The 15,722-nt window shown below is 33.8% G+C and overlaps 1 protein-coding gene across 1 annotated transcript in view; it reads right to left on the bottom strand.

The window, feature by feature from the left end:
• Window positions 1–15,722, bottom strand: part of CWC27 (CWC27 spliceosome associated cyclophilin) — a 93,011-nt gene that overhangs the window by 17,300 nt on the left and 59,989 nt on the right. Inside the window, exons 11-12 of the mRNA XM_084225959.1 lie at window positions 12,039–12,136; window positions 2,671–2,780 (exon numbers count right to left, since the gene is read on the bottom strand). Coding sequence (XP_084082085.1) covers window positions 2,671–2,780; window positions 12,039–12,136 — 208 coding nt within the window. The remainder of the gene's footprint in view (window positions 1–2,670; window positions 2,781–12,038; window positions 12,137–15,722) is intronic.

Genomic DNA, 15,722 nt, shown 5'->3' with positions numbered 1-15,722 from the left:
GAATTTGGAAGAAACACTTTAGAGAGGCAAGTGAGAGAGCAAGAGGTAATGGCGGGTGCGAGAGTGGGACTGCATGGAGAGCACGGATGGACTGAGTGGGCAGGCAGTGGCAAGGCAACAAGAGCAAGCAGGGAGGGGCCTGTCAGGTGTGAAAAAGCACTTCTCTCACCATCTAGTGAAAAAAAAAGGAATATTTAAGGAACAAATACTTGTAGCTACCTAGAGAATAAAACAGCTGATTAAATAACACTGCAGAAATGAATTTCACTTTTTGGGCATGCTACTGTCCTCTTTTAAAGTAATCTACTGTATAAATTAAAACAATTCAAGCCTTGAAGACCCAGTTTAATGCATACTTATATACTTTATGTTGCTGATCTTTTAAATTATGTGTGGACATTGAAAAAACTCAAAGTTTTTATCTAAAAAAAATGAGCCAGCTAAACTAATTCTGCAGATACAGGTTCTTATGCTGCACATATAAAGCTCATGCTAATTAAAATCTGCTGCTTTATTCTCAAATGGACATTGCCTGATCTTTCAGGGACAATGAAGTCACCAAATCTCAGATGACACCTGAAGAACATACCATAGTTCTTGTTTCTGATGGTCTCAAATGGGAGTCTGAGTATATAAAAGTCATATGTCTGAGCCTTGTGATGGTAGAGGGGGGCTCTTCAAAAAAAAGCAAAGAGCTTATGAATAATTTGCACAGCCCACAGCTTTTTTTTTTTGCTGATATTTGAGACATTCCTGAAAATGAAAGCATCAGGGAGTAAGTGCCTAACTGAATTTATGTGGCAGGCAACATTTGATTTGTAGGTGATAGGTTGGCAACCTATGTTGTAAAACACCTCTGTATGGCTGTGTAGTTTTGTTTGGTCAAGTTTTTCAAATTTAAAAGAATAAAAACTAAACAAGAATAGAAAACAGAAATAGGAAATACCAGAAGTGTTCACTGGAATCAAATTTCCTTCTGGGAGCAATCTTAACTTGAGGAGTTTCCCGGCTTTTGAATTCTTTCAAAAACATATTTTAGCACTGCCAAGGGCAGATTTTGGAGGACTTTTTTTGCATTTACTTTCTTTATTTTCTGTCTATTCTTCTGTCTAAAGTGAGAAAGAGGAAAGTTTTGAGGATATTTGGGCCTGCAAATCATTCTAGTTCTATAGCTTTCCATACTGTTGTAAACAAAAACTATACTTGCGACACCTGAGACAGCAAATCTTTGCTGAGGTCATCAGAAGGAAACAAACTCAAACTGATCCTTTTAATATGAAACTGTGACCAAAAAAAGCCATGTTCCTTGTGTCTTGTCTAATTTTCTTTGGTGACAGCATTCCTGTGAATAGACCTGATGACAGAAATAATTTTGAAATATCTTAGTAGGCATTTTTGCAGTAAGTCACTAGATGCTACACTGTGCTGTGAATAATTTTATCATTTGACCCTTGCTGAATAGGAGGGCTAGGACTTCCATTATCTAGTATTTTAAGGAAAGATACCTTTTCTGCCTCTTCCTTAACTATTGCACTGAGGATGGAAAATGGTATTGTACTGTAGGATAAGTTACAAGGGGTGTGAGACAAGAAGAGGCTCTCCAGAAGTGAAATGGATTACAAAGAACTTGATTAATTATTGTTGAATAGTTGCCAGCAGAGTTACGTAAATAAAAATTAAGATCTCCTAGAATATATATCCCTATCATCTCATCTTGTTTTCCGGTGATGTCCAGGACAGGGCTGATATAAATTCATTAGACATGGTTTTAAGTCCCTTGATCCACACTGCCAACAGAGCTTTAGTACTCTTTGATTCAAAGATAATGGGATTTTGAATGTACAAAGTTTCCATAAACTTCTTAGTTTAGGGCTAAATCAGCTTGCTGCATATACAAAGGTTTGCTAAATGCTGCTTTGAAGTTACTAAGCCTCAAGTTTCCAATCTTCTAGATTCAACATGTGAACAGGAACGTCTTCGTAGCTGAACTGACATGCACTTACAAACCAATGTGTTTGACATACAGCACAGATTTTATGTTGATGGAATTTCCACTTCATAGGCAGTTTCATATATTTAACCATTTCAGACTTATCTATTTTAGTAAACAACAAATGCCTTTGTAAAGCAAACCTTACTTTGCTCATATTTGCTTACTAGAGCCTACAGACATGCTAACTAATTTTGAATGATAATTTAAATTGTATTTAAAACAGTCTCTCTTTTTAGAGTGCTTATAAACAATTTCTTACACTTCACAAGAAGTATTGATGAATTTAATATTTTTAAAGCATAATTTAAAATGTTAAAAACCAAATGCCAAATATGTAAACTTCTGTCCTCCTGTTATCTTGCGGCAAGGAGAGCATAAGGTGAAGAAATGCAAATTCTTAAAAATGTAATCAAGGACACCTTTTCAAGACTAGCATTTCCTTTCAGAAGATTTTTGCAACTAAACTGGGAGCCCTTTCAAACACACATTGAAAATTCAGTTACCTGTCTACCTGGGTAATTAAAATATTTATTTTTATGAATAATAACTTTCTATTAATAGAAAATGAATAACAGATTTTAAAACTCTGCTTTTATACAAATGAAGAGATAAACATATTCAAAAATGAACATAATTAATTTTCTGGATTTTTGTTGCTCAGGCTGTAAAACTATTACCTGATCTTCACGGGAAACTCCTTTCTTTGGCTGCTGCTTTCTCTTGTCTTCATATTTTCTCTTCTCCTGAAGGTATTCTTCAACAACACTGTTTGGAGCAGGTTCCTCCTCTGAATAAGGAAACATATTTGGTTAAACAAATTTAGTTTGGTTTCATGATTTAGTGTCTTTTTGGAGATAAAATACCAAGCAAAACACTCCCATAAAACATTTCAGTTGTACTGCTTTCTCAGCAGTAGAATGATTTGCTACTTGCTGAAATGAAAAACACAACACTGTGCTGGGCAAAGAATGAGTCAAAAGATTTTTGTTTCAATTATATTTTACTATGGAGCCAGGGAAAGCAAGATAACAGAAATAAAACCTCTGATGAAAACTGTTGAAATTCCATTAACCAGATGACCTTAATTTCTGAAGATCTTTCTTGTAGCTGTTGAAATGTTGTGTATTAATATTCTGTGGCTATTTGTTCAAAAATTAAGAAATACAATTTATAAAAAATGTCACAGTTTTCCTCTTTTGTAGGCTGAAGTAGCGACAAATCAAGTCCTTGATTTTGCAATATGGAAAAAACTCAGTAACATTTAAATTCTTAACAGAGTCCATGTTGTCAATCAGGATTAAACTCTTTTTTATATAACTGTTCAGGAATAAAACTCTTTTTAAAAAAGTGATACATGGATAAGTCAAGAGCTACTCCATCTTTTTTTAACAGTGTCTGCACTGCAGAGTATTCACTGTCCCATTAAATTATTAATGAATAAATTATTCATTAGTAGTTTAATGGGACAAAAACTGAACTGGAAAATTGATCAACACCGTACTTTCACATTATTTTCATCTTCTTGAACAACATTAAGACATTGTACATATTGATTTAGTATACTTAAAATTTATGTACATATATTTACACAATTGTTATTCCTGGTAACAAACAGAAGAATAAACCTCCTGGATGTCGCATTGCAAATGATGAATATTTGCAAACGACAACATTTTTGGAGAAAATTTTTCAAGACATTTCAGGATATATGGCCTGGTGAACTGTAAATCTAAATGAATTTGTTTTTATCAGTTTTTTTAGATGACTGCTGACAGCTATACAGGAAAACTTTCTAATTCCAAACTAAATTTCTCTTGGAACTCAAGTTTTTTATGAAGTTTATAAACATAGCCATTTGTAATAAAATGAAATAAATTTGTATATACATATAAAATACTTGTTTACATATTTCTACCGAAAAAAATCTTATTTCTTTTTAATCTTAATTTCTACATTGCATTTTAACAACATTTATATGCTTTCTACATTGCACTTAAAAGGTACCAGGGAAAATAATCAAACATACTTAATACCATTCAGAGCTGGGTTTTTTTGCTGTTTTCCAGTTGATATGTTGGACATAATCATGAACAGAATATGACAGGTACCAGCAAGACAAAGAAAGAAAAATCCATCTTCCAGAATGACCAAAATAGATAAATGCATACACACACACATTTTGGGATGATTAAACAGCTGCATAAATGAAATCAAGTCTGCCATAAAATCTCATGCAGCATAACATCAGAAGAACTGAGGAGAACAGAAGTTCATGAGAAAACTACCACATATAATGTAAAAGCTCAGTATTTCCCCCTACTATGTCATTCTTTTCTACTAACTAAAAATCTTGTTCTTAATTCAAGACCAATCCCTGTCCAAATAATGCATTAGTTTTAGCATAAATGCATGTATCCGAAGTGTTGACTATCTGGAAACAACACAATATCTTCTTTTACTAACATTAGCCCCTAGATAAATAATTTGAAGTACAAAACCATCTGCTTCATTATGAAAAACAAGCTTTCAGGTGACATTTAGCTAAATGAGTGCTTTGAAGGGAATCACATTTACCCCATGATGAATATAATTGCCCATCTATGATAAGTAAAAGATTGAGAAGAGTGTTCTTGAACATATTTGAAAATGCCAGTCACAAACTGGCTGCAAACATTTAAACCTGAAATCCACCCTTTGAAATACATATGCTGAATTTAAAGATGTGATCCTTAGTCATCTTTTGACTAAAATTTAGTTTAATGTAGTGCAGCTCACATACAATTCTTAAACAAAAAGGGTAAAATTCCCCTGAAGCTATGTGTTTGTGTGTTTTTATCACACTCCTATGTGTGCAACTTACTGTTAATACAAGTAATTTAAATTTCAGTTAAAGCCTTCTTTTGATATTATTGTTTCTTGGGTCTTTGCCTGTCAGAGGCTTTCTAATCCTCAACTTCATGCTCTCTGCCTCCTAGAAAAGCCTTTTCAAAACTCAGACAAAAGATAATCAGATCCACTTGAACTAACTTCTGAGTGACTCAACCAAAAGAGCTGTGCCCTTGTACACATCATATTTTTCCAACTTTCATTAAAATTACTTTAAAACATGCTTGTATTTCTTCATTGTCCTACAACCTATCACACAACATTTAAAGCAGGCAACAAAACAAGAAGGACTTTCAAGAGCCCCTAAGCCAATGGGTTATTAACATTTTAAAACTTGAAAACTACAATGATTACAAAACTACAGGGTGCTTTTTAATAGAAATTATATATTCAGTTTTTGATAAGCAGGAATTATTTGATAAAATTACTTTGTGTCCGACTGGTAACCAGCAATCGAGGGAAAAAGTCCAGAAGAGAGAGACTTGGTGGGAAGAAACCTTTTAAAATGTAAAAGTAAATTGCTGTCTACTACTTCATATCTCCCAGTCTGCAACCCAGATTCCTTGCAAGCCTTTTGCAGCTGAATTGAAAATAAGAGGAACAACAGCACTGTATGATGGACTTGACCTTCATATCAAGCTTGACAAATTTAGGTCCAGCTTGCTCATTCAGCAAAAGTACAAGGATCATGACTTTGATATTAACCTCCTTAATCTAAGAGGATTTATTCAGACAAAAATTAATGAGAAATGGCATGAATACACAGAGGTAAAATAACAATTAAATTCAATTTAGGTATCACAAAATGCAGAAGATAATTTAAGTTACAGGAATCTTGTTCCCTAGGAGGATCTCACCACAAACAAGGTGTAAATAGCATGAAGTAAAGAATTTCTCCTTTAGTTTGAACAAGTTGTTGTGTATATTCCATCAGGAAGGAAGGTGAGGGGGAAAAAAAAAGAAAATAGATAACCCTCCTTATTGAAAATACATTTCATCCTACTTTCAAAAGAATTTATAAGTACTTTGCTATTTATGTAAGCTAGCTTGAGTTACCACCAAGTTCTAGTCTTCATCATACTGTGTCAAAATAATTTCTTTCAGACAGATTCTTCTATCCTGAAATTATGGCAAATGCATGCCAACATGATGATGTAATCTAACCTAAAACTTTGGGTTTGGGACATGGTTTACAGTGATAGTCTGAAACTAAGGAGGAAATTCTGAAGTCTTTAAACCAGAAAGGAAGATTTTGATTTAAAAAAAATATGAAAGGCCTTATTTTGCTCACACTTAAAAAACGAACAGTTCAAATGAGGTCCGTTTTTAACTACCAAAGGGAGGAAGTATAACAAAGGCAAGACTTGATCCAAGGGCATTGAACTGAATTGAGTGGCTGGTTTAGGAATGATCAATTCCTAATAAGAAGTGAAGCAGAAAAGAAAGCTTGGTAATTTTAAGCTTAATTCCTAAAGCATCTGGTACATTTAACAACATAAACACTCAACAAAAAACGTATTAGAAGTGTTCTGTTTTCAAAATTGCAATTTTATCCTCCACTAAATGAAACCAAGAAATATGAATTCTAATTCAGCTGCCTGTGGTAGATCAGAACAGCATGATCACTGCTTATGCCCACATTGATATTGCTCTTGAAGACTGGGCTCCATTCCTAGCACTGCAGGTAGTGCAACTTTGCCATAACAAGTCCACCAATTGCAGCACAGATAAGGTACAATTTGACACAAATGCAGGTCTGAGAGTATGCATGCAATTTTCCACAGTACCAACTTTTTAAAACAAACCTTGTAATAATTACTGGTCTTGTAATTAGAATCTGTATGAAATTCTACAGATTTTATTTCCTTTTAAGAAAGAGATAATGAACTGCACATAAAAGACTTGTTGGAAAATGAAGCTAATTTGGTTTGGTGAAAGTATTACCAGAAACACACATGAAGGGTAGAAAAAAATACATATTGTGACAGAGAAAAACATCCTGATTCTGAAGATTTAATGTAACCATAAAAAAGCAAGAACCTATAGCATTGAAAGCATTGAAAATTATGATTTTTCTTTGATGAGATGCATCTAGCATGAAGATATTTACATACACTTAAGTACTTTAGATTACAAAATATTCTGGATATTCTAAAGCAATCCCATTAACTAGTGTAATGAAATTTTCATATGTAATCATGACTTTATGCAGAACTGAGGTAAGAAAACAAGAAAAATGTACAAAGATGCCCATATAAAAAGGCATCCCAGTTTAATTAGCAGGGTTTGTGTATGTTTGAAATGTGGTGGGCCCATAAATTTTCCTCAGTATCCAAAATGTATTCTTTAGCAACTCAGATGACACATTTCCTATGATAAAATACCTACTGGACAGAAATTCCAAAAAATGCATGGCATAGCTAGACTAAATACCAAAGGGTCAAAAAACCTCAAAAACTTCTTGTTTGAAGAGAAAGCAATTATGATTGAATGTTTTGGTGAATTAAAATAAGGGACCTAAAACACATTCCTGTATTATTTCAGTATATTCCATCAATATTCAGTTTATATTGCATTCTTTTGGAATTGTAAGGGTATGCAGTAATCATTTTAAAATTCTTACTGAGACTGAAATCTTAAAAAGAGAAGTTGTTTTTGCTCCAAACCAAATAAAATGCTCATAAATTTTAAAAGAACTCCAATATGCCATAATATTTCAGGGATTAAAATAGAATTCCTATCAGAAGTTACAAATACAGAACTTAGAGATACTTTGGATAATTAATAACTGAAACAAATAATTAATTTCTTCCAGAATTAGGAAAAAATTATTACAGCTTTAAATATGATGTATCTGAAACTTAAAATACAGTTTACTGTAAAGTAGTGTAAAAACTAATATACCAGAAAAACAATATGAAATCATTTTATGCTTGAGAGACTTAGTAACATACTGTCCTGTATATTTTTGCTTAGGACTAGTTCTACTTATGTTCTCTACTTAGGTTTTCTTTGCACCTTCAAGAACTCTTTAATTAAGGTCGCTATAGCTCTGGCCTGCCTAAGATTCTAAAGAGCCACTGTTTGCCAGGATGTCAGGTAAGAGTCAGGAAATATTGAGCAACTGTGAACAACTGAATAGATTTGCTTACAGAATGAGCTTCCATCGTTGCACTGATTACTAGATTTTCAGTTTGCTACAGTGAAAAAAGCAACAGTCCTAGAAGAAACTTACTAGTTCATTTAGTGAACTCAAACAATAAAATCTTACAAGGAATTCCTAGAGGTTCAAAACACTTATCTGAAAGACCAGCATAGATTTGCAAAACAGTGTGAACTGCAAGTTTTTAGTAAATGCTTTCTGAACTTTGGTAGGCACATGGTCCTAGTCTAAAATACAGTTAATTTTCAAATTTTAGTGGACTTTGAGTACATGTTTAAGATTATTACTAGAATCAAAGCTGGTTTACAGTCTTCTTTTCTTCTGCAGACAGAAAGACAAACAGAAAAATATTTTCACTTTAGCAGGAAGGGGACTGCACAGGGATGCTGGATATTAGGAGATAAAATGTAAAAAAAATTGTGAACAGTGGGAGAAAAAAAAGTTTTGCAAAGATGACAGATGGATACTTTGATACAATGCAGCTCTACTGTATATACTGAAAAAAATCTTCATACTTAATGCACTTAAGCTGCAAAATTCCCAAACCATGAAATTTTGATGGTTTGTTATTTTTGTTATTTTCAGAGGGTTCTGAAGGGTCCAAAACCCTATTAAAGTCCCAGACTTCAAGAAAGTATCTTTCCATGTAAGACAGGGCTTAATTCTTCAAGTGCCCCTGACATTACCCAGACTTTAAAACAGAATAGAAATAAAACAAAATGTTACACTGGAACACTTGATTTTGAGAATTTTCTAAACATTTTAATAATTTGATTAGCATATCACAATAAAAAAACAAACAGAAAACGCCTCAGTACTACATGCCTCAGTAGAATTCTTACCCTTGAATGCTGGTTTTTACATTAATTGTTAGGTTTCCCTATTCAGATAGTATTTTACAGCGCTTCTATTTTCTCATGTACAACAATTAAATTTCATAGTCTACAGATTATTTGTCCATTTACAAAAATGTTCTAACAAAACAACCTAAAATATTACTTCCTAAATACATCTACTGTTTAAAACCGAGATATAATTAACGGGCAGATGCTGCATGTCTGAAGCAGATTTCATTGAAGTATATTCCCAGGCTTACTCTACAGAACTTTGAAAATTCAAAAAGATCTTTTCTGAATATTTGACCAAGCACTTCAAAATGCTGAACTAATTCAGCACTCAAATGATAGTGTTTGATGTAATTTCTGGCACTGCTACAACAAATGTCGCTTCAAAGAAAAACATCTTATTAAAAGTAAGGTCTTGACAGCAGTCTGGCATAATCAACAACACTATTCACAAATTGGAAGACTGGTTATAATCAGACATGTACGGAGAGAATTATTTTTTTTCTCTGACCTCTTGAAACAATGTAAACACTTAAATTTTCACTCTCCAATCTTTCTTAATTGATCTAATCTCCAAATACAGAAAAATACTAGGTAAATATAATATGAACAATTTGAAGAAGTGATACTAAATGTGATGCCAACAGTAATAAAGATCTGTGCAGTTCACTTAAAATAGATGTTTCATGCTGCTGATCCTTCCTTACCATCCTCTCAGAACAAGACCCAGTCTTGGCCAGTATGATCTAAGCCTTATTCTCACCATTCTGTGATCTTCAGTGAAATTCTCCCACTATGGGTGCAAGTTCTGACTGTGATGCAGTGTTTCTTAACCAGAACAGAACAGAATCACACTAATGTGGTTACATATCCTGTGAACTACCATTTTTCCCTAATGCAGCCAGCTCAAAGCATAGGCAGACAGAATGCAAGCGTCTGCACCATCTGCACAGGCATACCTGATACAGCATGACAACTCATTCCACACCCCAAACTCCCCAAGAGGATAGGCAGAGAACAATGGAAAAGTCTGCTGCTAGTTAAACATCAACTGTCTGATAGAAGTATTTTTAAAATATGTACAATTTCTTATATGTAAACTAATCTGGAATAGGTAAACTATTGTATGTTCAGCAGACTGTCTTTCATGTTGATAGCTCTACTGTACTGATGAAAATTCAGGCCAAACAATATAAAATGACTACTAAGAGCTTTTAACTTTGGGGCAAAATTATTTATTTGGTACAACATTTCTGTTAGAGCTCATTATATTAAACATAAAGTCATTCTAAAATCTATTCTATTATTCCTCAATTGTAAATTCTGTTTCACAATAAAGGTATGCTTCATTCCTTTGACTTGAGATCTCACCATTCCATCTCCCTCCATACGTAAATTACACATATCTTCAAGTATCTCCTAATAAACTTGTCCAAATAGGGTTCTGCTAGTTTTGGGCAGTTTTTTCCATTTTAATTGAATTGTTCATTATCCTTTTTGGTGGTACAATACTTGGAACTGAGTGCAAGAGTACAATCACACTTTTACAGGTACTGCATTTGTAGCAACAACCACAAAGCGAGAGCCACATCAGAGTGCAAATTCATGTTTAGTTCATTTTCTAGTACATACCTGAAATCTTTCACTACATTTTCATTAATAATTTTATCCTTTCCTACTTGCATCTCCTTTAACATCCTTTTAAGTTTGCCATAAATTTTAGAACATGTTTATTTTAAAGATTTTTAGTTAGGTACTCCACTGACTAGGTCAATAGGTTCATTCCTGCCATCCATCTTTCTCAACAGGTACTGGAACAGACCCCTTCCTATCACAAAAAAGAAAGCCAAGATTATTCAAGATTATTTGTACCATTAGCTGTAACCTGCAGATTTTCAACTGATTTAAGGCCCGCCTACTATTTATTTCAAAGAAAATAGAAGCCTCCCACCAACTGTGGTATATAAGCTCCCTTTGCTTGAATAGAAGGTATCCTTCCAAACTGTACCATGGAAGTAACTATTGCAAGTATAGCTTTATTCTGTCACTATAAAGGTGAACTTCCTCAATTTACAAAGTCCACCAGCTGGCACCAGAACAGGGATAAGTTCAAGCAATAGTGTAAGAACTGCCACACATAGCACTATTCAAGATAATTTATCATATATGTTCAAAAGGACTACACTTTATCATTGCTATACCTCTACTCACATTATTTTATTACATGGCTAGTGACAGCATTCATTATTTTGCCAGTGAGAGCTTATATTCTAGTGATTACTAGAACATTTTCAGAGTCAGCAATTTTTAACATTTGGTGCCAGATTTCATATACAAATTCATGAAAATGTATTTTTTTACTTTGTCAAAATGCTGATCAAGCTCACCTGTTATTCAAGAGAGTCCACAAATTTTTCTAAAAATTATGTTATATTTTATACCACTCTTGTAAATTGCGTGTTATCTGAATTTTGAAAAAAATAGTTTTATATTTTCTTTCATATTTCTACGGTACTGAGAACTAAACCAAGAATCTATTTGAAATTGTGTTCCGCCACTCCACAGTGTTTAAGGACACATTTTTGTTTCTTCAGTTTGGCTAATGCAGGGCTTTTTATCCTTCTAGACTAAAATGTGCAGTTTACATGCTATTATAAATGTAGCAATTTACACACATTTAAAAATAAACAGAATAGAAAAACTGTCTGACAAAGAAGAGGGCAGCTGAAGATCCCATTTTGTTAAGGTTTAAGAAAAATAAATATGGTAGTGACTTTGTGAATTTGAGTTCCATCAGTGTCTTATGATACATGGAAGTTTGAAATCAGTAGCTTTGAGTTCAAAGTTAACCATCTGCATTTAAGAACCCTTCCAAGTCAGAAAGTCAAAAAGACCTTGCAAGTCAGGAGGTCACAGCAGGGATGTAACTAATGAATACTTACAAGGAGAAATACTATCTGATTTGAGAACAAATGCTACCTATACAACTTCCTTACATACTGGCATCATTACATTACTACCATTCCTAGGGAAAGAAAAAAAAAATCTACATTTCAGCAATAGTCCACATTTATATACATTTATAAAACACAAAACCAAAAAACCCTTTAAAACCAGAATGTTAAATGGAGATCTACACAAAACCTCTTACCTTCTTTCTCTTTGGGTCTTGAAGCTTTTTCTTCTTTTTTGTGCTTTGCTTCCAGCAGTTCTCGTTTCAGCTGTCGGGCCTCCTTCCGTAGCTCCTCACTGCAAAGAGAAACATTTAAAGGAATATAAGCTTCTGAGATGTACAACTACTCACAAGAAACAGAATTCAAGTTAATGGACAATAGATTTTTGATACAAAGGGAAGGTATGGACTCACTGATGCTAAGAACATGGCTTAAAAATCACTTAGGACCTCAGAAAGTCCATATTTTCATTAGCAGGGATAACAAAAGAACATTAACAGACATCTTACTTCAAGAAATATGTTAAGGAAATGAATAATAGAACAAGGAATCCCCACTTGAATTTTAACATTCTAATTAGCCATGAGAAGCACATGAAGAGCATCAGAAACAGAGGTACTGCCAAATAAATATTGCATGTGTTATAAAATTTAGTTTGCTCAAGTAATAAATCTTAGTATTTTTCCTGGATTTTTTGGCTGGACAAGCAATGCAGTTGTTCAGTGACAAAGACATGAAACGTATGTAAGCATATATTGTTAGATATGAACATTAATTTTCTTCTACAAATACCTAATGGGATAGCACTAGAAAAAAGAAACTAAAATTTTCAAAGCATTGTGCCAATAAAACAAAATATTTTTTGTCATAGAATCACAATTTTTAAGGGACCTCTGAAGATCAGACAGTCCAGGTTCCTTGTTCAATTGAGGGCCAAATACAGGAGGATGCTGAGAGCACTGTCCAGTCAGGATTTGAATATTCAAAAATGGAGACTCCAAAAAGTCTCTGGGCAACTACTTCTTAGCCTCCCTCAATGCAAAAAAAGCTCTTCTGTAAACTGAATTTAAATTTTATTTCAGCTCATGCTGATTTGCAACCATCTAATGGTTACCCGTGGAAAAGAACTGATAATTAATTCAAATTTTTCAGACATTAGAATTTGCATTTTGCACTTTAAAATTTTTTTAGCTTTATATTAGGTACTGGTTGATTTAAATTTCATCACAATCAATGAACTGAAGGAATTATTACAATGCAGGAATGTGACATGCAAGCATTTTTCCCCTGCAGTTGTTTTATGTATCTTAATTTTCATCTGTAATACCACTATGGACTACACCCTTTTCTAAGCAAAAGACTCAGAACTGTTGGGTGATGATTACTTTTGATTGTCATTGTTATTTGTATGTATGCATAAATACAGAAAAGCACTTGCAAAAAGCACTTGCAAAAAACACTAGCAAAGAAGACTATCACTGTAAAGTTACTCAGCCAACCACATCAGGTCTTTATTTTCAACAGCATGGCAAAAGCTACACTAAGCAAGATTAACAGATTTTACAAAAAACTACAGTTCTACTTTTCTACTGGAAAAGAAAATTGTAGGGGAAAAAGAGATAAAGAGAGATTTTTTGATTCAAGTATCTCCATTGCTTTTCTACAAATGGGGGTAAAACTGTAAAAAGCTGCATTCCAATACTATTATAGTATACTGCAACATTTTCTTATTGAAGTTGTACAGCAGGAATAACACACATCAATAAAAGGTTGCATGTTCAAAATATGTAGAGTGACAGACAGTGACTGCAACACAGAGAGAGTGGGTTACAAACGGTACTTGGGAATAACAGAGTCTAGCACATCAGAAGTTTCCTGCAAGGGGGACCCACTCTTTCTCTTCGTTAGCTAAACACTATTGCAGCATGAACCATGAACTAGCTAGTGACTATTATTCAGCACCCTGTCCCCGCCCCCTTCCCCCAGTTGAAAGAGGTTTTTGTACAGAACACAGAAAATCTTAACTCTTAGAAAGTCTAACTTCAAAATATTTCTTCAAGACCTTTCTATGATCAGTACTAGGTCAATAAACAACTTTGATACTTGGCTCTTTACAGACTCCACACTTAGCATATGTTTTTATTTCTAGGTGACTTTGCCAGATCAGGTTGGTGAGAAAGGCAATCATTTAATCTTTGATGCCTCGGTCTTTGCATGCAGTAAATTCGCATTCACACTTCACATAACATAGCTGTTTGTAATCAATTATGCAAGTGCCTGCTATCGCTGGAAGTTTCTGTTGCTATAAACAGCACACCTCTCTGCTCCATCCTTGTCCCATTGCTCCCTTGATTCCACAGCTACAGTAGGCTCTCCTAAACATAGCATTTAGTTATATTACAAGTGCCAACTTAGGTATTAAATTCAAATTATCTGTAATATTCTGATGACATGTACTTTATTAATTTCTAATGAGGACTTCTAAAAAATAAAAATAAGAACGTCACCGGCTTTCAAATAAATGCTTGATACAAACCTACCTGTACTATAAACACTGCAGAAGTTCAGTTATTTCTCTAAATCAAAAAGTCAACACTTTCTGAACCTATATCATATAATTCCCTGCCTCAGGTTTTGCCAAAAGGTTATACAGTTATCTACTACCTACAAAATCACACTAACTTGCATTAATTTTAACTTTGGTATTTCTTTTTCCTCTGAAGAGTGTACAAAACCATTCTATCATACCTGGTTAGGAGTGAAGGAAGGTTAACTTTCCTTCATTTCTCTGTATCATACCTATCACAATGAAACAGTAGTTCTGTTCTTTGAATTATTGTAGTTTTCTAACTTTTATTAAAATGAACACTACCAAATCAGAAAGCATTACATTTTCACCAAAGTTCTTACACTTAAGTTAGCTAACCCTGTTATCTGAAAACGTTTCATCTTAAAAGATGAGGGTGGAAATGTTGAGAACAGCCCTACTGAGAAGGACTGGGAGGTGCTCATGGATGAGAACAGGAATATGATCCATCAGTGTGCACTCTAAGCCCAGAAAGCCAGCTGTGTCCTGGACTGCATCAAAAGCAGCATGGCCCCCAGAGAGACAGAGGCTATTTTCTGCTGTTATCTTCTTAATAACATATATTCCACGCTTCAACTTTCTAATATGTATACATATGTATATATATGATTTCTCTTCTGTATTTTAGATCAGAATAATACTCAGTTAATAAAAAATAAAATCAGTTGGAAATTTAGCCAAATATTTTAAGTTAAATGGATAAAATTGTTTCCAAGTGCCATGTACTGAAGGTGTTTTTCTGAAAGTAATTAAGGCTCTTCTGAATTGACAAAGTAGATTTATTCAAAAAAGAGAAGTTCTGTATTTGACTTCACTTTGGCAAAAGAAAAGAGAACTGATTACAGAAATAAACAACAATTGTGACTTTGGTGTAAGTGGCCATACGATCATACTTGCTATGCACAAGTCCAAAACCATTCCTCCTTCTCTACATACATACATAAGCCTCTTTGTACTTGTAGGCTTCTGCATGCATGTATATAAACCATAACTCCCTGTATTTATTTAAACATACCAAGTCTTTAACAAATAAAAAATATATTTATGTATAGACACAAATAGGACCTAGAGGGGCACAGTATATTATTCAGCTGTGATTCAGGGGAAAAAAAGGTTGCATATATTCAAAATTAATTCGCATATTCCGATCCAGTGATGACAAATCTCAGAAGATGCAAAGATTCACTTGATGGTGTATTCCAATCATAAAGATCTGGAAAACTTTGCATTCTATATGCATTTCCAAATTTACCCCAACTACAGTCTAAACTTCCCTACAATTTGGAGTATTCAC

This window comes from Fringilla coelebs (genome assembly GCF_963513975.1).
Source record: "Fringilla coelebs genome assembly, chromosome: Z".
In the NCBI taxonomy this organism is placed as follows: domain Eukaryota; kingdom Metazoa; phylum Chordata; class Aves; order Passeriformes; family Fringillidae; genus Fringilla; species Fringilla coelebs.
Note: the sequence above shows the minus strand (reverse complement) of the source record. Positions and strands in the feature narration are given on the sequence as shown.